The following is a 23,782-nucleotide window of genomic DNA, read 5'->3' on the forward strand; positions in this document are numbered from 1 at the left end:
TGAATGTGACACCAAATGCCAGACTAGCTATAATGCAGAGATATTCATATGGAGATATACATATCTCATAGAGCTGGAAGGGACCCTGAAAGGTCATCAAGTCCAGCCCCCTGCCTTCACTATCAGGACCAAATACTGATTTTTGCCCCATATCCCTACATGGTCCTCTCAAGGATTGAGCTCACAACTCTGGGTTTAGTAGGCCAATGCTCAAACCACTGAGCTATCCCTCCCCCGTTAACTTCTCTAATATAAACCCACATTGGCTATGCTCTGTTTTCAGGAATCAGAATTTCTTGGGTAAGCATTGATAGAAGCACTAAAAGTTTTTGTAGGTCCAAGGGCTCTAGTGTCCGATCTCTGGCCATTGGAGATATTTGCTAATAGAAGTTGTGGATTGGCCATATGCCATTATAGGAAATCTCATCATATCCCTTTCATAAATGTATCAAGCTCATCCTTAAAATGGGTGAGGTTTTCTGCCTGCACTACTCCCCTTGGAAGGCTTTTCCAGAACTTCATTCCTCTGATGGTGAGAAACCTTTATCTAATTTCAAGCCTAAACTTATTGATGGCCAGTTTATGTCCATTTGTTCTTGTGCCAACATTGGCTCTTAACTTAAATTACTCCCTCCTCTCTCTCTCTCTCTCCTGCTGGTATTTATCCCTTTGATATATTTATAGAGCGCAATCTTCTCTCTCTTCATCCTTTGTTTTGTTAAGGAGCTTGGTTTGTTTAGCCTAAGTGTCCTTTTGTAAGGTAGATTCTCCATTGCTCTGATCATAGAATCATAGAATATCAGGGTTGGAAGGGACCTCAAGAGGTCATCTAGTCCAACCCCCTGCTCAAAGCAGGACCAATCCCCAGACAGATTTTTGCCCCAGATCCCTAAATGGGCCCCTCAAGGATTGAACTCACAACCCTGAGTTTAGCAGACCAATGCTCAAACCACTGAGCTATCCCCCCCAAAAAAGGTCATTGAGTCCAGTCCTCTGCCTTCACTAGCAGGACCAAGTACTGATTTTTGCCCCAGATCCCTAAGTGGCCCCCTCAAGGATTGAACTCACAACCCTGGGTTTAGTATCCCTCCCCTCCCACCCATTCCTAGTAGCTTTGTCCGCACCTGTTCTGGTTAGAATTCATCTTTCTTAAACATGGAGACCAGAATTGCACACAGTATTCCAGATCAAGTCTCATCAGTGCCTTGTATAATGGTAACAAACCTTCCCTGTCTCTACTGGAAATATCTTGCCTTATGCATCCTAGCACTGCACTACCCTTTATCAAGGCTGCATCACATCGGTGGCTCATAGTCATCCTGTGATCGACCAATACACAAGGTCTTTCTCCTCCTCTGTCACTTCCAACTGATACCTCCCCATCTTATAGCAGTAATTCTTGTTGTTGGTCCCTACATGCATGACTTTGCACTCTGCACTATTAAATTTCATCTCATTTCTATTACTCTAGTTTTCAAGGTCATCCAAATCTTCTTGAATGATATTCTGGTCCTCCTGCATATAGGCAGTACCTCACAACTTTGTATCATTTGCAAATTTTATTAGCACACTCTTGCTTTTTGTGCCAAGGCCATTAATGAAAATGTTAAATAAGATGGTACCAATACTGATCCTTGAGGCGCTCCTCTAGTAACCTCTCTCCAGCCTGGCAGTTCACCTTTCAGCATGACCCGTTGTAGTCTTCCCTTTAACCAATTCCTTACCCACCTTTGGATTCTGGTATTAATCCCCATCTTCTCCAAATTAACTAATAATTTCCCATGTGGAACTATATCAAATGCTTTACTTGAAATCCAGGTAGATAAGATCTACTACATTTTCTTTGAGAAGATAACTTATTTCCTAGACAGAGAAAGAGATCAAGTTGGTCTGGTACAAACTACCTTTTATAAAACTGTGTTGTATTTTATCCCAGTTACTGTTTGCCTCTAGGTCTTTAATTACTCTCTCTTTCAAAATTTGTTCTAAGACCTTGTATACAGTTAAGGTCACACTAACAGGCCTGTAGTTTCCCACATGATTCCCCCCCCCCTCTTTCTTAAGTATAGGTACTATATTTGCATTTCTCCAGTCATAGGGTACAACCCCTGAGTTTACAGATTCATAAAAAATCCTGGCTTTGGGGTTTGCAATTTCTTGTGCCAGTTCCTTTAATGTTTTTGGATGGAGATTACCCAGGTTCCCCGATTTGGTCCCGTTAAGCTGTTTGAGTTTGGCTTCCGCCTTGTGGTAATTTCTGCTTCCATATCCTTGTTCCTGTTAACCACCCTGCCACTTCCCTCAAGCTCCTAGAATCATAGAATCATAGACTTTAAGGTCAGAAGGGACCATTATGATCATCTAGTCTGACCTCCTGGACAATGCAGGCCACAAAATCTCACCCACCCACTCCTGTATCAAACCTGTGTCTGAGCCATTGAAGTCCTCAAATCATGGTTTAAAGACTTCAAGATGCAGAGAATCTTCCAGCAAGTGACCCGTGCCCCACGGTGCAGAGGAAGGCAAAACCCCCCCAGGGCTTCTGCCAATCTGCCCTGGAGGAAAATTCCTTCCCGACCCCAAATATGGCGATCAGCTAAACCCTGAGCATATGGGCAAGACTCACCAGCCAGACACCAGGGAAAGAATTCTCTGTAGTAACTCAGATCCCACCCCATCTAACATCCCATCACAGGCCATTCGGCATATTTACCGCTAGTAGTCAAACACGAATTAATTGCCAAAATTAGGCTATCCCATCATACCATCCCCTCCATAAACTTATCAAGCTTAGTCTTGAAGCCAGATATGTTTTTTGCCCCCTCTACTCCCCTTGGAAGGCTGTTCCAGAACTTCACTCCTCTAATGGTTAGAAACCTTCATCTAATTTCAAGTCTAAATTTCCTGATTGCCAGTTTATATCCATTTGTGCTTGTGTCCACATTGGTACTGAGCTTAAATAATTCCTCTCCCTCCCTGGTTTTTATTCCTCTGATATATTTATAGAGAGCAATCATCTCTCCTCTTAGCCTTCTTTTGGTTAGGCTAAACAAGCCAAGCTCTTTGAGTCTCCTTTCAAATTTCCATTACATGCGTCTGACGAAGTGGGTATTCACCCACGAAAGCTTATGCTTCAATACATCTGTTAGTCTATAAGGTGCCACAGGACTCTGTTGGTTTTCATATGACAGGTTTTCCAATCCTCAGATCATCCTAGTAGCCCTTCTCTGAACCTGTTCCAGTTTGAATTCATCCTTCTTAAACATGGGAGACCACAACTGCACACAGTATTCCAGATGAGGTCTCACCAGTGCCTTGTATAACGGTACTATCACCTCCTTATCTCTACTGGAAATACCTCGCCTGATGCATCCCAAGATGGCATTAGCTTTTTTCACAGCCATATCACATTGGCGGCTCATAGTCATCCTGTGATCAACCAATACTTCAAGGTCCTTCTCCTCCTCTGTTACTTCCAACTGATGAGTCCCCAGGTTATAACAATAGTTCTTGTTATTAATCCCTAAATGCATGACCTTGCACTTTTCACTATTAAATTTCATCCTGTTACTATTACTCCAGTTTACAAGGTCATCCAGATCTTCCTGTATGATATCCCGGTCCTTCTCTGTCTTGGCAATACCTCCCAGCTTTGTGTCATCTGCAAACTTTATTAGCACATTCCCACTTTTTGTGCCAAGATCAGTAATAAAAAGATTAAATAAGATTGGTCCCAAAACCGATCCATGAGGAACTCCACTAGTAACTTCTCTCCAGCCTGACAATTCACCTTTCAGTATGACCTGTTGTAGTCTCCCCTTTAACCAGTTCCTTATTCACCTTTCAATTTTCATATTGATCCCCATCTTTTCCAATATAGCTGCTAATTCCCCATGAGGAACCGTATCAAATGCCTTACTGAAATCAAGGTAAATTAGATCCACTGCATTTCCCTTTGTCTAAAAAATCTGTTACCTTCTCAAATAACATGTTTCAGAGTAGCAGCCGTGTTAGTCTGTATCCGCAAAAAGAACAGGAGTACTTGTGGCACCTTAGAGACTAACTGCTTACTAATGCTGAATCTAAAATGGCATCACCTTTTGTTGGTTCAGTGACTATTTGGTGAAGAAATGTTTGGTATCACATCCAGGAATATCTGGGTCTTATGTTTATTAGTAGCACTTGTCCTCCAATCTATATCTGAGAAATTAAAGTCTTCCATAATTGCATAATTCCCAGTAGCTTTTATTTCATTAAAAATATGAGAAGCCTCTTTTCATATCCAAATCGGATCCTGGGGGTTTGTAGCAGCCCCAAGCACTATTCCAGTCTGTTACCATTATTTCTGTCTTTTCTTAACAGTGCATATCCTTCAATATATGTACTCCAGTCATAACTACTTTCTACCATGTTTCCATTATCCCTATAATATCTGATTTCACTTACTGCACCAGTAGTTCTACTTCCTCCATTTTGTTACCCAGGTCCCTTGCATTGGTTTACAGACATCTTTCTTGTTTCTGCTTGGCTTCACCCAGATTCCTCACCCAATTAGGTACAGTCATTTTACTATCAATATTGCCTATTTGACTGTTATTGTCATTGGTATTGGCACTATCTTTCCTTCTGTCATCTATTCTCCTACCCTCTGTTGTTCCTTTCTCCATTGTTGTATTCCCTTTTACTTGATTTTCCTTCCTGTCAATATTAGAATCAGGTGTGGATATTACATGAGCATCTCCCAACTGTCTCAGCCGAATTCCTACTTTAAAGCTCTTTTAATCAGTTGTGCAAACATCCATCCTAGAAGTCTATTTCCCTTCCTGCTTAGGTGGACTCTGTCCCATGAGAACAGTCCTCTGTCTGTTAATGCCTCTCAATAGTGGAATGTCCCAAAGCCCTCTTTATAGCACCATTACTTGAGCCATCTGTTGATCATCATAATCTTGTCTTGTCTTCACTGTCCTCCACTAGGGACAAGTAGAATCCCTCTGAAGATCACGTGAGCATCCATTTCTTTCAGCACCTTCCCCAGCCTGGTGTAGTTTTCCTTAATGTGTCTGAGCAAGAATCTAGCAGTATCATTTGTTCCCACATGAAAGACAGTCAATGGATTCTTTCCTGCTCCCATTAGGATCCCCCCTTCTGCCTTAGGGCCACATCTGATATCTTAGCTCCTAGCAGACAGCACACCCTTTAATTTTTTTTTTTTTTTTAATAATGTAGATATACCTATCTCCTAGAACTGGAAGGGACCCTGAAGGGTCATCAAGTCTAGCCCCCTGCCTTTACTAGCAGGACCAAGTACTGATTTTTGCCCCACATCCCTAAGTGTTGCCCTCAAGGATTGAACTCACAACCCTGGGTTTAGCAGGCTAATGCTCAAACCACTGAGCTACCCCTCCCCATTCTGTTCTCTAGATCAGCTCTCGTTATAGGCCTGTCTGTTGTTCTTTGTAGCGAGTCCCCAGTGATGTAGACTTGCCTCTTCTTGTTGGCATGATTGTCCGGCCTTCCCTCTTTTGTTCTTTTTGGCTGCAAGACTTCTTGTCTGTTCCCACTTGCAATCTTCTGCGAGTTGTCCTCTATCCTCCTGGGTCTCTGAACTCTGGCTAGCTCCATGGTCTCTTCCCCTCTTCTTGTAGTACTAGCCACTCTTCTCTTCTTTCTTGCTCTCCCATTTTCTGTTACTGCCTGCCTCTCCCCTTCATTTTCCAACTCAGCAAACCTGTTCCTCAGCTCTATTTCTCCTTCACTAGCTGGTCTTTTCCTCTGCCTTATTCTCGTAGTCACATGCTTCCATTGTCCACTTTCTTCATCCAGCAGTCTACTCTCACAGTTCCCTGCTCTAGCATGCATCTGCAATTCATAACATTTCCTTTCAGCCTCCTCTCTCTTTCTCTCCATCACCTGCTCAAATCTCTTTTGAAATTCAACCATGGTTTCTAGCTACAATTCCAAATCTCAGATCTTCTCTTCCATCAGCTCTGTCAGGTAGCACTTCATACACACAAAGCACCTTTCCAGTACCCTCTCCAGAATAATGTACATCCTCACAACTTCCATATCCAGTCATCTTCACTGTCTTTTCCATTCCTTGGGTCACTACCACTGCTGCCTCTATAGCTGCCATAGCCTTCCCTGCTAAGCTACTGTGAAGAAGGAAGAAAGAGCCCCAAAAACCAACCAAAAACACACACACCTTGCTAAATCCCCCATTCAGACTCCTTTGTTTTCAGGTGTGTGTTTGGCTCCTGTGCTGCTGGCTGGCCTGTGGGCTGCTGTTATAGACCAGCTGAATTTTACCTTGCTGGTCTCTTCTACTGCCGGCCTCTTCTACTGCCGGCTCTAACTTTCTCTTTTCCCCTTCCATAGGCTGATGAGAGTCTTGACTCTAAGATCTGTTTCTATGATATTGAAATGGACACAATCACACTATTTGATTTCAAGGCTGGACGAGGGGATGGTGGAGCCGTTCCCTCCTACTCTGGACAAGAGCCTGAAAAGTAAGCAAACTTCATTTTGGAAAGTCTGGTTTGTGGCTTTAGGATAGGAATCTAATTTACCAACACAAGCCATTCCTTGATGCTGGAGGAACTCTGCACAAACTAGTGATTTGCTCTGATTTAACTAAATTTATTTTTTTAACTGATTTTACTTAAATCGGGGCAAAAACTGTGTGTAGATAAATCTTGTTGGGGCTTGCTTTCTCTGCCTTTTAGTGGGACATTTTGTTGATAACCACATTTATCCCTGTTATTGCATATGTAAATTTGAAATAGTAACAGAATTATGTCTGACTAGTGTCTAGAGACATCACATTTTATTTTCACAGAACAATTGGACCTCTAAATTCTTGCTGCCCAAGTTTAGAGTGGTGAGGAGTGTTGTAAAGATTGCATGCTCAGACCTTACAGCGATATTAGTGACTTGTGCCATACACATGGCATAACTATTCTGAGAATGCAAAGTATGTGGGGACCCATCCACTTCCCCAAGCAGAGTCTAGAGTGTAAGAAGAGAATGGGAGGGCATCCTGAAGAGCCTAACAAAGGAAAAGCATAACATCCAGATCTTATCAAAATGTTTTCATTTCAGGGAAAAACTTGAATGAAATGCATGCATTTACATCTGTTTAAATTTAATGTTTTGATTTTCAAACTACACCATGTAGCTATAAGTAATAGGTTAGAAATGTTGGTCACAAGGCAGCGATATGCAGTGAACCGAGAGTGAGGCTCAGAATCTGGTGGAATAATATAGGTCCAGATTTCTATTTAGCCCCTCAGAAATGTATGTTGTGGTTCCTCAGTTGTGCCAAGCCGCTTTTGAAATACAGGCTTCTGTCTTCAGCAATCCTTCCAGTAAGTATTACAAACAAGCATGCAATTATTGACATCAGCTCTGAAAAATGAGAGGTTTCTGGGAGTGCCCAGCTTATTACAGGAGATAACTGGGTCTGTGGATGAGGGGAAAGCAGTGGATGTGTTATTCCTTGACTTTAGCAAAGCTTTTGATACGGTCTCCCACAGTATTCTTGCCAGCAAGTTAAAGAAGTATGGGCTGGACGAATGGACTATAAGGTGGATAGAAAGCTGGCTAGATCGTCAGGCTCAACGGGTAGTGATCAATGGCGCCATGTCTAGTTGGCAGCCGGTATCAAGCAGAGTGCCCCAAGGGTCGGTCCTGGGGCCGGTTTTGTTCAATATCTTCATTAATGATCTGGAGGATGGCGTGGACTGCACTCTCAGCAAGTTTGCAGATGACACTAAACTGGGACGAGTGGTAGATATGCTGGAGGGTAGGGATAGGATACAGAGGGACCTAGACAAATTAGAGGATTAGGCCAAAAGAACCCTGATGAGGTTCAACAAGGACAAGTGCAGAGTCCTGCACTTAGAATGGAAGAATCCCATTCACTGTTACAGACTAGGGATCGAATGGCTAGGAAGCAGTTCTGCAGAAAAGGACCTAGGGGTTACAGTGGACGAAAAGCTGGATATGAGTCAACAATGTGCCCTTGTTGCCAAGAAGGCTAACGGTATTTGCGGCTGTATAAGTAGGGGCATTGCCAGCAGATCGAGGGATGTGATCATTCCCCTCTATTCGACATTGGTGAGGCCTCATCTGGAGTACTGTGTCCAGTTCTGGGCCCCACACTACAAGAAGGATGTGGAAAAATTGGAAAGAGTCCAGTGGAGAGCAACAAAAATGATTAGGGGGCTGGAGCACAAGACTTATGAGGAGAGGCTGAGGGAACTGGGATTGTTTAGCCTGCAGAAGAGAAGAATGAGGGGGGATTTGATAGCTGCTTTCAACTACCTGAAAGGGGGTTCCAAAAGGATGGATCTAGACTGTTCTCAGTGGTTGCAGTGGGGGAGGTTTAGGTTGGATATTAGGAAAAACTTTTTCACTAAGAGGGTGGCAAAGCACTGGAATGGGTTCCCTAGGGAAGTGGTGGAATCTCCTTCCTTAGAGGTTTTTAAGGTCAGGCTTGACAAAGCCTTGTCTTGGATGATTTAGTTGGGAATTGATCCTGCTTTGAGCAGAGGGTTGGACTAGATGACCTCCTGAGGTCCCTTCCAATCCTGATATTCTATGATTCTATTCGTGAATGCAGAGAAGGCAGATTTTCAGTCCCTTAGGTTTTAGTTAGTCATCCAGATAAATACAGCAACAGGGCAAATTTGAGGATGGTGGAAGCTTTAAACTGTAGCATTTTGTTCAGCCTGGCACAGGTCACTGTAAAACTGAGGGATTTGTGTCAGCTGGTATGCAAATAGAGAAATCACATTGGCATCATCTGACATTTATGCTTTTGGTGTGTAGCATCCTGAAATGAGAGTGAGAGCATCAAACAATTAAAAAAGCAATAATAATAATAAATAAATAAATAACCCACTCTGCTTCCCCCTTCCCCTCCTCCTGAAGGCAACAAAATCTCTTCCAGTGTCACTGTTGCAAATTTTTCAGATGCAGCCCAATGTGGCAGGAGCCATTCAGGTTTCAACTTTTTGCCAGGATTCTTTTGCAAGATGTAAGAATGACTAGTGTGCTAAAAACTTTGCAATCCTCCACCCCCCAAATTCAAATGTTTCAAATGGGAAAATCTGATACATTAAGTTAAAGGCTGTGGCAGCAAAATCTAAAAACTCTCAATTTTTCACATAAACCATAATCTTGTTTTTGAGCCTAGGGCTTAATTGTAATGAGTTAGATTGTGGAGACAGGTGTTAAGGTGTCTTTCTGCTTTGTTTTAAATCCTTCCCTTCCCCCTCTCATTCTGGGGGCACCAGTAAAGGAGAAAAATAATTACTGCTGAGGCCTCTGTTTTCTGTCTCCCTTTACACTGCTACTTAGCATTTAGGGTCATGCTTTGTTTTCAAAGCACTATGCAAACATTAATTAACCCTCACAGGTATTGTGAATCTACCTAGGATTTTATATTGCCCTGATCTTGGTGGTATGTAAATGCCTGAGGTATGCAAGTAAGTGTTAGCCCCATTTTACAGATGGTGGAAGTGAAGCACAGAAAGTGATTGACTTTCCCAAGGCTGCACAAAAAGTCATTGGCAAAGCCAGGATAAAAATGAGGGAGTTCCTGGCTTACTGCTCTGTGCTCGGTCCACTAGACCACAACACCTCGCTGTTTTTTAAAAAATGGTGAGTTTAGTACTTGTGAAAAGTGCCACTTTTGACACACCCAGAGAAGTCTCCTATTTGCATCCCGACTACTGAGTAAGCAGCTGCAGCAGTGCTGGCTCCCTCATTGTGTCTCAACTTCAACATAAAGGAACCACCTCTCTGGATCAGAGGGCAGATCTGTCTTCATGGCTTGTTCATTCCTTGATCTCTTGGCTCAGATCCCCAATGATGGTACACATTTTGTTTAGTTTTGTGCAAGAGATATGGGCTCTTTTCCATCAAGAACAGCAACTCATTTTGCATAGGCCATCAAACAGCCATCAGATCAGACCTCTTGATTGCTACTGAGCTGGATTTGAACCATGACCTAGATGGGTAAGACACTTCATGTATGTCTGTACTGCAGCTGAGAAGTGTAATTTTCAGTTTGCATAGACATACCTGCACTAGCTCTGACTGAGGTAACGTGCTAAAAATAGCAGTGAGGCCATGGCAGCTCATGCAAATCATAGGCACTTACCTAGAGCCTCTGATGGGTTTGTACTCAGGTGGCTAGCCTGAGCCACTGCCCATGCCACCACAGCCACACTGCTATTTTTAGCATGCTAGCTCTGAATGAGCGGGTGTATGTATGTCTATCTGAGTGAAGAATTACACCTCCCAGCTGCAATGTAGATGTATCCTTAGTGTTTGCTGCTTGGCTAAATGTTTATCTGCATTTGTGGTATCATTAGCTTTTATACACAGAAATGTTTAATGTTCCTGGTATTTAAAATATATATATATATATATATATATATACACACACACACACACACAGGACAAACTAAAAGTGGTGCAGTGTCAGATAGATAATGTGATAATGAAACTTGCAATGCTGTTTAGGAGGCATTGAAAATTGTGATTTGTACAGTTGATGTTGAAATGCAGTAGGTTTTATATTTGATGAGTAAGTGCAGATAGAGGAGGCTGTTTAACTCCTGTGCTTCTGGCAGGATTATTCAATACAATCATAGAATATTAGGGTTGGAAGAGACCTCAAGAGGTCATCTAGTCCAATCCCCTGCTCAAAGCAGGACCAGTACCAACTAAATCATCCCAGCCAAGGCTTTGTCAATCCGGGCCTTAAAAACCTCTAAGGATGGAGATTCCTCCACCTCCCTGGGTAACCCATTCCAGTGCTTCACCACCCTCTTACTGGGATAGTGTTTCCTAATATCCAACCTAGACCTCCCCCACTGCAACTTGAGACCATTGATTCTTGTTCTGTCATCTGCCACCACTGAGAACAGCCTAGCTCCATCCTCTTTGGACCCCCCCTTCAGGTAGTTGAAGGCTGCTATCAAATCCCCCCTCACTCTTCTCTTCTGAAGACTAAATAACCCCAGTTCCCTCAGCCTCTCCTCAAAAGTCATGTTCCCCAGCCCCTTAATCATTTCTGTTGCCTTCTGCTGGACTCTCTCCAATTTGTGCACATCTCTTCTGTAGGGGGGGCCCAAAACTGGACGCAATACTCCAGGTGTGGCCTCACCAGTGCCGAATAGAGGGGAATAATCATTTCCCTCGATCTGCTGGCAATGCTCCTATTAATACAGCCTAGTATGCCATTGGCCTTCTTGGCAACAAGGGCACACTGCTGTCTCATATCCAGCTTCTTGTGCACTATAATCTCCAGGTCCTTTTCTGCAGAACTGCTGCTTAGCCAGTTGGTCCCCAGCCTGTAGCAGTGCATGGGATTCTTTCTTCCTAAGTGCAAGACTCTGCACTTGTCCTTGTTGAACCTCATCAGATTTCTTATGGCCCAGTCCTCCAATTTGTCTAGGTCACTCTGGATCCTATCCCTACCCTCCAGGATACTTGCTGAGGATGCAATCCATCCCATCATCCAGATCATTAATAAAGATATTGAACAAAACCAGCCCCAGGACCGACCCCTGAGGCACTCTGCTTGATACCGGCTGCCAACTAGACATTGAGCCGTTGATCACTACCTGTTGAGCCCGGCAATCTAGCCAGCTTTCTATCCACCTTATAGTCCATTCATCCAATCCATACTTATTGTTCCTCCTCTGCCTTGGTGGATCCTGCGCTTATTGCTGGATTTGCTCACCTCAGAGATTCACAGCAGCCCCCAGTTTGGCCACTTTTGCTAGTGGCTCAAACCTGCCGTTCACTCAGCTAACCTCATCACTGGCCAGCATGGGGAAAGGGAGGAGAACAGTCCCTGCAGTCTCTGCTGACCCATCTAGTGGGTCGGAGGATAGGCCAGGGACCTTCCCCTCTGGTGGGACCCACAGTCCAGGTCACCTCCTCTTGTCTCGAATAGGGAGTTGAGGGGGATGGGGGGAACCCAGGCCTGCCCTCTACTCCAAGTTCCAGCCCAGGGCCCTGTGGATTGCAACTGTCTACAGCAGTGGTCCCCAACGCGGTGCCTGCAGGGGCCATGGCACCCGCTGGGGCATTTATGTGTGCCTGCCTAGTGCCCAGCAGGGGAGAGAAGCTGTGGCCCCGCGCCTGACGGGGACAGAGAACTCAGGCTGCAGGCGCCGGTGCTCTCTGTCCCTGGCACTCTCCATCCCTGGCAGGCGCAGGGCTGCAGCTTTTCTCTGGCTTCTCCAGGGCTGCAGGCTGCAGGCACCGGTGTTCTCTGTCCCTGGCAGGTGTGGGGCTGCAGCTTCTCTTCGGCTTCTCTGGGGCTGCAGGCTGTGGGCGCCGGTGTTCTCTGTCCCCGGCAGGCACGGGGCCGCGGCTTAAGCCGGAGAGAAGCTGCAGCCCCATACCTGCCGGGGACAGAGAACTCTGGGGCTGCAGACTGCGGGCGCCGGTGTCTGTCCCTGGCAGGCGTGAGGCTGCGGCTTCTCTTCGGCTTCTCCGGGGCTGCAGGCTGTGGGCGTTGGTGTTCTCTGTCCCCGGCAGGCGCGGGGCCGCGGCTTAAGCCAGAGAGAAGCTGCAGCCCCATGCCTGCCGGGGACAGAGAACTCCGGGGCTGCAGGCTGTGGGCGCCGGTGTCTCTGTCCCTGGCAGACACAGGGCTGCGGCTTTGAAGCCGTAGAAAAGCTGCAGCCTTGCCCCTGCCGGGGACAGAGAACTCTGAGGCTGCAGGCTTCATTCTATGTTAAAGTAAGAATAAGAAATATATTTGGACCAGCAGTTCAACAATGTTTTATTTTTTAAAAAATAAATAAGATGAAAACTGTTTATGATATTTATTTTGTAAAATATTTTGTAGATAAAAAAGTGCAAATTCACATGGTAAGGTGAAAGAGTAATTGCTGAATAATTTAATTAATACCTTTTACATGTAAAATTACCCTTTTTATCTTATGGATTCATATATTATGTAACATTAAATATGATGTTTTTCGTATTATTTAATGTACAAACAGAAAATAAGCCTTGAAAAATTGTTGGCGCCCGCCACACTCTTCTGAAAACACGAATGTGCTACTGGCCACATAAAAGTTGGGGACCACTGGTCTACAGTGTCTCTTGTAATAGCTGTGTGACAGCTACAGTTCCCTGGGCTACTTCCCCATGGCCTCCTCCCAACATCTTCTTTATCCTCTTCACAGGACCTTCCTCCTGATGTCTAGTAACGCTTGTACTTCACAGTCCTCCAAAAGTACACCTACTCACTCTGAGTTTTTTGTACCTTTTACTCCCAACTCCTCACATGCACTCCTCACTGACTGAAGTGAGGTTCTTTTAAAACCAGGTGCCCTGATTAGCCTGCCTGTCTTAATTGATTCTAGCAGCTTCTTAATTGGCTTCAGGTCTCCTAATTAGCCTGTCTGCCTTAATTTGTTCCAGCAAGTTCCTGATTGTTCTGGAACTCCCCTGTTATCTTACTCAGGGAAAAGGGACCTGATTAACCTGGGGCTAATATATCTGCCTTTGATCACTCTCCTGTAGCCATCTGGCCCAACCCTGTCACATTATTTAACTTGCTGGCAAGAATATTGTGGGAGACTGTATCAAAAGCTTTGCTTAAGTCAAGATATATCACATCCACCGCTTTCCCCATATCCACAGAGCCATTTATCTCATCATAGAAAGCAATCAGGTTGGTCAGGCATGACTTGCCCTTGGTGAATCCATGTTGACTGTTCCTGATCACCTTCCTCTTCTCCAAGTGCTTCAACATGGAGTAACCAGTCCATTGTCTAATTCTGTCTCCAGCCTGCCCTGACTGAGTGGCCACCTCACTCCCCAGTCTTGTTGGCCTTGTGCTTCCTTGTCTTCTGGCTAGCTTAATCCACCTGACCTGCGTGTGCACAAGGAGCAAGTAGAAAGAAAACGAGACTCATGAAATATGACCATACGTCTCTATATTAATTACATATTCAGTCTGTATCTCAAAATGTTATTTGTGTGCTTGACTTCTAAGATGGTGATGTTTAAATTGAGAGTGTGATTCCCAATGCAGGGAGACATACTCGTGCTAGCTGTGATGGAGCTAATGGGGTAAAAATAGAGTATGGCCATGGCAGCGCAGCCAGCGAATGGAGCTAGCAGTCCCGAGTACATGCCTATGGCTTTGGACAGGTACATGCTCTGGGAGGCCAGCCCCTTCTGTTGGTCGCACTGCCGTGACTGCAGTCTGTTTTTAGTGTTGCTAGATCAGTTAGAAGCCCTAAGGCCTTGTCTGCACACGCAAATAGTTAAAGTCGTACAACCCCCCCCACCTCTACCATCTCTTAGAGAGGTGAATTAAAAGACCCTTCTCTTGATGAGGAAGTATCTACACTACAGGGGCACAGCTGCACCAATGTAGCTATGCCACTATAGTGACTGTAGTGTGGACATACCCGTAGACATCTTTATACCCATATTACTGTGTCCACACTTGGGTTGGACCAGATAACTATTTCAGTTAAAAAAAAAACACACAATTAACCAAAAAAGTAACATTGGCACAAAAAGCTGTGTGTGGAGCAGGTCTCAGGCACCAGGAGGCTTCACATCTGGGGTCTGAAACAAAGCAGCAAACACAGGTGCCAGACCTGCAGGGTGTTCAGTGATTGGTATAATTTGGGTGATGTACTCAGGTCTGACCTAAGAATGGAAGAATTGTGAGATTCCAGCCAAAGGTAGGTAAGGCAAAAGGCTGACCACTGAGTTGGGTGCGCTCAGGATATGTGTACACTGCAAGTGAAGATGTTGTTCTAATGCAGATAGGTCTACCCATGCCAGCTTTAAGCTAGTTAGCCTGAATAGTAATAGTAGTAAAGACATGGTGGTATGGGCTAGGTGCCTGAGTGCTACTGGAGGCCCTGGGCACATACTTGGGTTCTGTGTCTGCTCTGCGGCCTGTGCAGCCATATCTTTACTCTATTCTTACCCATGCTAGCTCCAATTACACCTTCATTTGCTGTGTAGACATTGTGACGGTGTACCCCATAAATCTTCATGGGAATATGCTTATGAATATATAGATGATATAACTGGAATATGTTTTATGCTACATATGCCATGTAACATATCTTTGTAAAGGTTATGATCTACTGAATACATTCCTTCTATTTGTATGCATGTATCATTTTTGTACTTGAAGTTGGCTTGGCTGTATACTTGCTTGATTTCTATTGAGAAAGAAATGTGCAAATTAAATGCCTAGTCAAGAACCACTTAAGCCAACAATGAACTTGAAGATGCCAGTCCACATCGGAGCTTTCTCAGGAATGTGGCTTGACTGGTAAGAAACTCAGTCATGCATGGACATGTGACTTGCCCATGTGACTCCAAAACTCCATCTTGGAGCTGGACTTTGCATAGGAGAGAGGAGAAAGTCTATTTAAACCCCTGGGAGACCCCTCCATTTGGTCTTCAGCTGGCTAAAGAGAGAACCCCTCCACCCCCAAGTATACCTGAAAGAGACTGGAACAAAGGATAGTAACTACAGGGGGTGTGAGTGTCACGGAGTCCCCAGGCAATACTCTGGAACTGCTCCCCACAAAACCAGTCAGGACTTTGGGGAGCCTCCTCTCCCTTGGAGCAGACTATCTTCAGGGCAAGAAGCTCACACAGCTTCACCTTCCTGGGTCTCTCCTTGGAGCATTCAGCAGATGCCCCTCCGTGCACTTCCCACAGCGAGTCCGCCCAGGCGAGGTCCTGGGGAAGCCAGAGGGTCCTGCACGCACCCCCACTTCGCAGTCAGACATGACTCTTAGCCAGCCAGTAAAACAGATGACAGGAACACGGTCTAAAAACAGAGCTTGTAGGTACAGAGAATGGGACCCCTCAGCCGGGTGCATTCTGGGGCCCAGGGAGCCAGACAACCCCATCTGCACTCACTCCCCATCCCCAGCCAGCTCCAAACTGAAACCCCCTCCAGCCCCTCCTTTCTGGCCTTTGTCTCTTTCCCAGGCCAGGAGGTCACCTGATCTCTTTGTTCACCTTTAGCTATCCCCTTGCAAAGGGGGGAAGGGCCCTGGCCATTTGTTGCTAGGTGACAGATTGTTGTCCATTTATGACATTGGAGACTTAAGAAATGCATAGGGGAAACTGAGGTACCCACACAGTATTCAGAGGAAACATTAAGAACAGTCTCACTTGATCACAGTGAGTAACTGCTGGACCCAGACTAAGATGAGACTAGTCTGTAAAAGGAAGCTTACTGGAATTCCTCTGAGGGTGAGATTTTGTATCTGTATTCAGTCTTCTTACCGTATTAGACATAGACTTGCACATTTTATTTTATTTTGCTTGGTAATTCACATTGTTCTGTCTGTTACTACTTGGAACCACTTAAATCCTACTTTGTGTATTTAATAAAATCACTTTTTACTTATTAATTAACCCAGAGTATGTATTAATACCTGGGGAGGGGGCAAACAGCTGTGCATAGCTCTCTATCAGTGTTATAGAGGGCGAACAATTTATGAGTTTACCCTGTATAAGCTTTATACAGGGTAAAACGGATTTATTTGGGGTTTGGACCCCATTGGGAGTTGGGCATCTGAGGGTTAAAGACAGGAAAACGTCTCAAGTTGCTTTCAGTTAAGTCTGCAGCTTTGAGGCATGTGGTTCAGACCCTGGGTCTGTGTTGGAGCAGACTGGTGTGTCTGGCTCAACAAGACAGGGTGCTGGAGTCTCAAACTGGGAGGGCAGGGAAAGCAGGGGTGGAAGTAGTCTTGGCACATCAGTTGGCAGCCCCAAGGGGGTTTCTATGATCCAACCCATCACAGTATTTTCTTTTTGTTTTTAGTAAAATTTACCGTTTTTTAAGAACAGGATTGGATTTTTGATGTCCTAAGAGGTTTGTGCATGTTGTTCGATTAGCTGGTAGCCACAGCTAATTTCCTTTGTTTCCTTTTTCAGCTCTTCCCCTAAGGGGGTGTGTGAGAAAGGGCTTGAGGGCACTCCACAGTGAGGTATTCCCAAGTGGTCCTTCCTGGGTTCAAAGGGAGTTTTGTTGCATTTGGGTGGTGGCAGCGTTTATCAAGCCAAGGTCAGAGAAAAGCTGTAACCTTGCGAATTTAATACAAGCCTGGAGTGGCAAGTATTAATTTTTTTAATCCTTGCGGGCCCCACTTCTGCACTCGGCGTGACAGAGTGGGGATTCAGCCTTGACAGCTAATAACCCAGTACTCCTAAAGAAAAAACACTAGGAGTGAATATTATACATCTTTCCCAAGGGATTCAATAAATGTCAACTCTTTGTGTTGTGAAATAAAATACATAAGAGGACATGTGATATGAAGGTATTGGGCAAGCTATAAATACTTGAGTAATGTGTCAAACCTGGAACTCTTTGCATTGCTATTATGAGGTTGAACCTAATACAATGAATATTTGTATTTATTATGATAGTTTATTGTACCTTAACTGCACTTTTAGGAAATTTTAAACATTTATATTATATATATGATGATCGTTTTGGGGCTATCCCATGTTATGTTTCATCCTTTATTTATGTTAATGAATTGAATAAGCAGCCCGGGACATGTTCCACCTGTCTTTACACGTTTGTCCTCCATTTGATTTTGCAGGAGTGTCACTGAGCATCCAGAACTGCAAGATCGCATCCCTGTTAGCCACTTTTGGGACCATGGTGAACCAAGACTTTTTGTATGTGAAGCAGTCCTTGAACCAAACCTGCAGTATCCAGACAAGCAGCAGCGACAGACAGAGAGCTCAGAAAGCACAGTATGTTTTTTCTCTTGCTCTATTCTGATTTGTTTTTATCCCAGTAATAAACTATTGGTTCTGGCCTTCCTTAAATTATCTGTGTAGATACTGTGATCCAGTGCACAGAAGGTAGCAGCCAAACAAACTTAAGAGTCTGGTACTTGTGACTTCTATTGGTCATAATACGTTTTGTTGTTAGCAGTGGGTTTCATGCTGAAAATATTAGAACTCGTGGTAAGAAAATAGGAAAATCTTATGAGCAGAAGGCCAGTTCAAAATGTTTTTCCTAGAGCACTCATATTGTGGTTTTTGTAAGCTCAAATCAGTAACAAACAGCCCAGGGTGTTTTAGTTTTGTTTATTCCCACAGAAACTGAAAGATATGAGATCATTGGGGCTTTTCTGGAGGGTTTGCAGAAGGCTCTAATGCTGCTCTTCATTGCTCATCTGTGGGTTTTTCCCCCCATAAGTATATATGGCTGAGGAAAAACATGAAAAACACTGCAAGTTACAAAGTAAGAGAGGAAGGGACATAACTCTATGAAGGAACCCAAATCTCAGTGTCGCAGGTAGATGTGGGTCTGAATCAATATCTGAAATTTGGGGATATTCAAAATCCAAGCTTGGTTCTGGATTAGAATTGTGCAAGTGAGGTCTGTTTATCAGTGGATCAAACCCAAAATCCCAGATCTGAAACACCATTCCATTTTGAAATATGGATCCAAATTTTGTCTCCTGGGCCCATCTCTAGTAACAAGATATGTTTAGTTAGAATAATAAAGACCCTTCAGTTAAAGGTGAACTGCAAAGTACCAAAAAAAAAAAAAGTCTTTTCTCTATATTGCTTCTTTGAGACAGGCTTTATACCTCCTCGTTGCACTTCCCAGAAATGGCTCTTTTCTGCTTGTTTTTAAAAATTTTTTTAAAGTGGTGAATTAACACTAAATGTTGCCCAGATTTAATTTTACCAGAGAGCCTGTCAAATAAATCAAAGGCTCTTCCTTGCTAATGTGCTTGCAGCACTCCTGACTTCACTACCCTGACAATGCTTCCTCCTCATCTGCTCTCTGGGTGGGGATCCCTACAGTTGCTCCTTGGATCTAAACTGTATAGGTCCATGTTGCCCCTTCCAGACCAGGGTCCAGATCCATGCACAATCCTGCCATAATCCTCTCCAGATTAGACATATTACATTTCTATTTGCTGCATGATCTTGGCAAAATCTTTGGAGCATCTGAACAGTGGGGAAGTGATAGGTGAAGTTTAGGTTGCAATCTTGTGTGGCATCACATTCTAGTCCTCTAGAGACCTTGTCAAGGTTCTTGTAAGATGGCGAGTCGGGGCTCAACCCTCCTGCAGACCCGGAGGGGAGCCACACCGACTCGCTCCTTGTCCCCTCTAAATGGTGGGCGACAAGAATCAGGGGTTAGCTCAACCCTACGCCTCGGGCCCTCTGGATCCAGGGGCCGGGTGGCAATCAGTCTCCCGAAGGTTTCAGGGGTTCAGACCCTCAGGCAGGGGCTGACCTCAAGGCACACAGTCAATAAGTATACGCCCCGGCCCTCAGTCAGGGCGGGCAGCAGGACAGCAGTCCTTGGGCCCAGACCCTTCTAGCAGGAGCTGGGCACCGGCAAAGTCAATTCGGCCCAGGCCCTCCGGAGCAGGGGCTGGGCAACAACAACGTCAATATAAGCCCAGGCCTCTGGAGCAGGGGCTGGGCAACAGCAAAGTCAATATAAGCCCAGGCCTCTGGAGCAGGGGCTGGGCAACAGCAAAGTCAATATAGGCCCAGGCCCTCTGGAGCAGGGGCTGGGCAACAGCAAAGTCAATATAGGCCCAGGCCCTCTGGAGCAGGGGCTGGGCAACAGCAAAGTCAATATAGGCCCAGGCCTCTGGAGCAGGGGCTGGGCAACAGCAAAGTCAATATAGGCCCAGGCCTCTGGAGCAGGGGCTGGGCAACAGCAAAGTCAATATAAGCCCAGGCCTCTGGAGCAGGGGCTGGGCAACAGCAAAGTCAATATAAGCCCAGGCCTCTGGAGCAGGGGCTGGGCAACAGCAAAGTCAATATAAGCCCAGGCCTCTGGAGCAGGGGCTGGGCAACAGCAAAGGCAATATAAGCCCAGGCCTCTGGAGCAGGGGCTGGGCAACAGCAAAGGTAATTGCAGGCTTCTGTGCCTGAGCGCTGATGTGAGGGGGAAACTGCCACCCGCGAGTGGGGTGGCAGGGGGAACACAGGCCCGCCCACTCCACTGTGTTCCAGCCCGGGGCCCTATTAGCGGCTCTCACGGCCGCTGGTCAATGGGGTCCTGACCGCAACACACTGACATGGGCACCTCAGTGTCCGTAGCCTGACAGGGGTCGGCTATCCCCGGGCTACACTCCATATCCCCCTCGGGGCCTACCTGCACGCTTGTACCAGGTTTGGGCCAGTCAAAGGTCCTCGGCTCCTCCGGGTCCGGGCTTGGTGGGAGGTCTGGTAGCACCTCCGGAAAGTCCGGCCAGGCCTGCTCCGGCGGCTCCTCCGGGTAGCAGGGCCGGGGAAGCCCCGGCGGCTCCTCTTCGGGGGGGGCGCAGGGGCGGTCTGGCGGCTCGTCCCAGTACCGGTCACGGGGCAGCTCTGGCGGCTCCTCCTCGTAGTGGGCGCGGGGAAGCGGAGGCCAGTCTGGGCAGCTGCCTTGGTTCCTAGAGGGCTCCCCGTCAGGAGCTCCCGCCGGCACGTCTGCTCCCGGCAGCTGCTGGCTCCTGACTGAGCTCTGGCATCTACCTTTTATACTTCCTGTCCCGCCCCTTGACTTCCGGGGGGCGGGAACAGGAAGTGGTGTCTCAGCCCACTTGGGCGTCTGGCCGGGAGCTCCCTCTGCTGGACCGGAGGGGAGCCACACCGACTCGCTACACACCCCCCCCCTCAAGTCTTGCTCCCGCCGATCGGGGCCAGACCCTTCCATTCCCCCAATACGGGACATGAAGTCGGCGTTCGCATGGTCCTTGCCAGCCCGGTGCAGAATAGTGAAAGCATACGGCTGCAAGGCCAAGTACCACCTCATGATGCGGGCATTCTTGTCTTTCATCCGCGTCAGCCAGGTGAGGGGGGCATGGTCTGTGACCAGAGTGAAAGGCGCCCCCAAGAGGTAGAAACGGAGGGCTTCGCAGGCCCATTTTATGGCCAGCGCCTCCTTCTCCACCACCGCGTAATTCCGCTCACGGGGGAACAGCTTACGGCTTAAGTACAGCACGGGGTGGTCCTGCCCCTCCACCTCCTGGGACAGGACGGCCCCCAGTCCTACCTCGGAGGCGTCGGTCTGTAGGATGAACCGTCGATCGAAGTCCGGGCTATACAGGACCGGTTCCCGACAGAGGCATCCCTGGAGGCGCCGGAAGGCTGACTCGCATTCTGGGGTCCATTTCAGTTGCCGGGGGCTGTCCTTTGTTAGTAGGCCGGTGAGGGGTGCCGCTATGGAGGCAAACTGTGGGACAAACCTCCTGTAATACCCGACCAGGCCTAAGAACTGCCGGACATGCCGTTTGGTGGTTGGGGTCGGGCATTCCATTAGGGCCTGGACCTTTCCCACCAGGGGTTTTACCTGCCCCCTGCCAACAGTGTACCCCAGGTATGTAGTCTCCTGCCAGGCGACCCGGCACTTCTTGGGGTTAGCCGTCAACCCCGCCTGTCTTAGGGACCTCAGGACGGCCGCGACCCGGGGCAGATGGTCTTCCCACCGACGACTATAGACGACCACATCGTCCAGATACGCGGCAGCATAGTCGTGATGGGTTTGAAGCAGGCGATCCATCAGCCTCTGGAAGGTCGCGGGGGCCCCGTGAAGACCGAAGGGCATCCTGGTGAACTGGTACAGTCCCGTCGGGGTGGCAAAGGCGGTCTTCTCTTTAGAGGTCTCCTCAAGGGGGATTTGCCAATACCCCTTGCTGAGGTCCAGGGTGGTAATAAATCGGGCCTCTCCCAGTCGGTCCAATAGCTCGTCCACTCGGGGCATCGGGTAGGCATCGAAACGGGAGATGGCATTCACCCCCCGGAAGTCGATGCAGAACCGACGGGTGCCATCGGGCTTGGGCACCAGGACTATGGGGCTACGCCACTCGCTGAGGGAGGGCTCGATGACCCCCAGGGCCAGCATCGCTTGTACCTCTTCCTCGACGGCTTCCCGCATCCTGTAGGGCAGCGGCCGGGTTGTCTCTCGGACCACCTTTCCGGGCTCCGTTTGAATTGAGTGGCAGACCAGCGTAGTGTACCCCGGGACGGCGGTAAAGGTCTTTTGGAAGGCCCGCAGGAGACACTTGGCTTGTTTGTGCTGGTCCTCGGAAAGTGACTCCCCAAGCAGGGGAGTCGGGGGGTCGTCTGTTTCGGGCACTCGGGGGCCCAATTCCGGCTCGGGCGGGTACGGGTTGATTAAGAGGCCCTCCCGGTCATGCCACGGTTTTAGTAGATTTACGTGGTACCGCTGAGTCCCTTTGCGTCTATCGGGTCGGCGTACCTCGTAATTGATGCTCCCACCTTTCGGACGACCTCATATGGTCCCTGCCAGCGAGCCAATAATTTGGACTCGCTGGACGGTAGGAGGAGTAGGACTCGGTCCCCCGGCTTAAACTCCCGGTCTCGAGCCCCTTGGTTATAGGCTCGCTCTTGTTGCTCCTGGGCCTTCTTCAAATTCTCCCGCGCGAGGGTCCCGGCTTGGGACAAGTACCCCTGTAACTGTAGGACATATTCCAGGAGGCCCTGGGCTGGGGAGGCCGACTGCTCCCAGGTCTCCCGCATCAGGTCTAGGAGGCCCCGCGGCCGGCGTCCATACAGAAGTTCAAATGGGGAGAACCTCGTCGAAGACTGGGGGACTTCCCGGATGGCCAATAGCAGGGCCGGTAGGAACTGGTCCCAGTAGCGGAGCTCCTCTGGTGGGAACTTCCGCATCATCCCTTTGAGGGTGCAATTGAAACGCTCCACCAGCCCGTCCGTTTGCGGATGGTATACGGACGTGCGGAGCTGTTTTACCCCCAAGATGGTGCATACTTGTCTCAACAGCCGGGAGGTGAAATTGGTTCCTTGGTCCGTCAAAATCTCCCGGGGGAGTCCGACTCGTGCGAATATTTTTACCAGTTCTTTGGCAATAGCCCGGGCGGTCGTACTTTGTAGCGGGATGGCCTCCGGAAACCGGGTGGCGTAGTCGACGAGGACCAAAACGTACCGAAACCCGGCCGTGCTTTTCGGCAGGGGCCCCACAAGGTCCATGGCAACCCGCTCAAAGGGTGTCTCCATGAGTGGCATAGGGACCAGGGGTGCTCGAGGCACCCCTGGTGGAGCGGCGAGTTGGCATTGTGGGCATGAGCTGCAGTACTTCTGGACGTCGGGATGGATCCCTGGCCAGAAGAACCGCCCCAGGATCCTTGCCAAAGTCTTTTCCTGCCCCAGATGCCCGGCGGCCGGCACATCGTGGGCCAACTTCAGTACGGCCCGCCGGTGACACTGGGGGACTAATAGCTGAACCTGTGGTTCGCGGGTGCGGGAATCTCGGTCTATCCGATAGAGTCGGTCTCGGCGTAGCTCGAAGTGTGGCCATTGGGCCGCCCGTTGGGGGTCCAGGATGGCCCCATCCACCGCCGCGAGCTGCTCGTAACAGTGGCCGAGCGTGGGGTCGGCTCGTTGGTCGCGGCAGAAATCAGTGTAGAGGCGGGGGTCCCGGGTGGGTCCCGTTGGCCTCTCCGCGTCGTCTGTGGCTGCGGGCTCACCCTCGATGGCGTCCCCGGTGGACTCGGGTAGGGGCTCCCGGGGTTCCGCTTCTAGGGTCGGTGTAGCTCGAATCACTTCTTCGAAGGCGGGCCAGTCCCGACCGAGGACAACGGGATACGCCAAGTGGGGAGCAAGGCCGACGGTTAAGCTCCGGGTAACCCCCGCGACCGTCAGGGAGACTCTGGCGCTGGGATACGGTCGGACATTGCCGTGGATGCACTGCAAGTGTATCGGTTGCAAACTGGGGTCTGCTCGGGGTCCCAAGCCCTGG

The 23,782-nt window shown here is 47.8% G+C and overlaps 1 protein-coding gene across 4 annotated transcripts in view; it reads left to right on the plus strand.

Annotated features, from left to right (window-relative positions):
* The window catches only part of IFT140 (intraflagellar transport 140), a 243,719-nt gene that overhangs the window by 116,752 nt on the left and 103,185 nt on the right, over positions 1 to 23,782 (plus strand). For 3 of the 4 annotated variants that reach the window (XM_044978903.1, XM_044978900.1, XM_044978901.1), the window contains 2 exons: positions 6,376 to 6,506; positions 17,637 to 17,793. In XM_044978903.1, the coding sequence (XP_044834838.1) occupies positions 6,376 to 6,506; positions 17,637 to 17,793 (288 nt within the window). The remainder of the gene's footprint in view (positions 1 to 6,375; positions 6,507 to 17,636; positions 17,794 to 23,782) is intronic. The other variant, XM_044978902.1, reaches the window with a different exon arrangement.

This window comes from Mauremys mutica, chromosome 11, assembly GCF_020497125.1.
Source record: "Mauremys mutica isolate MM-2020 ecotype Southern chromosome 11, ASM2049712v1, whole genome shotgun sequence".
Lineage (NCBI taxonomy): Eukaryota > Metazoa > Chordata > Testudines > Geoemydidae > Mauremys > Mauremys mutica.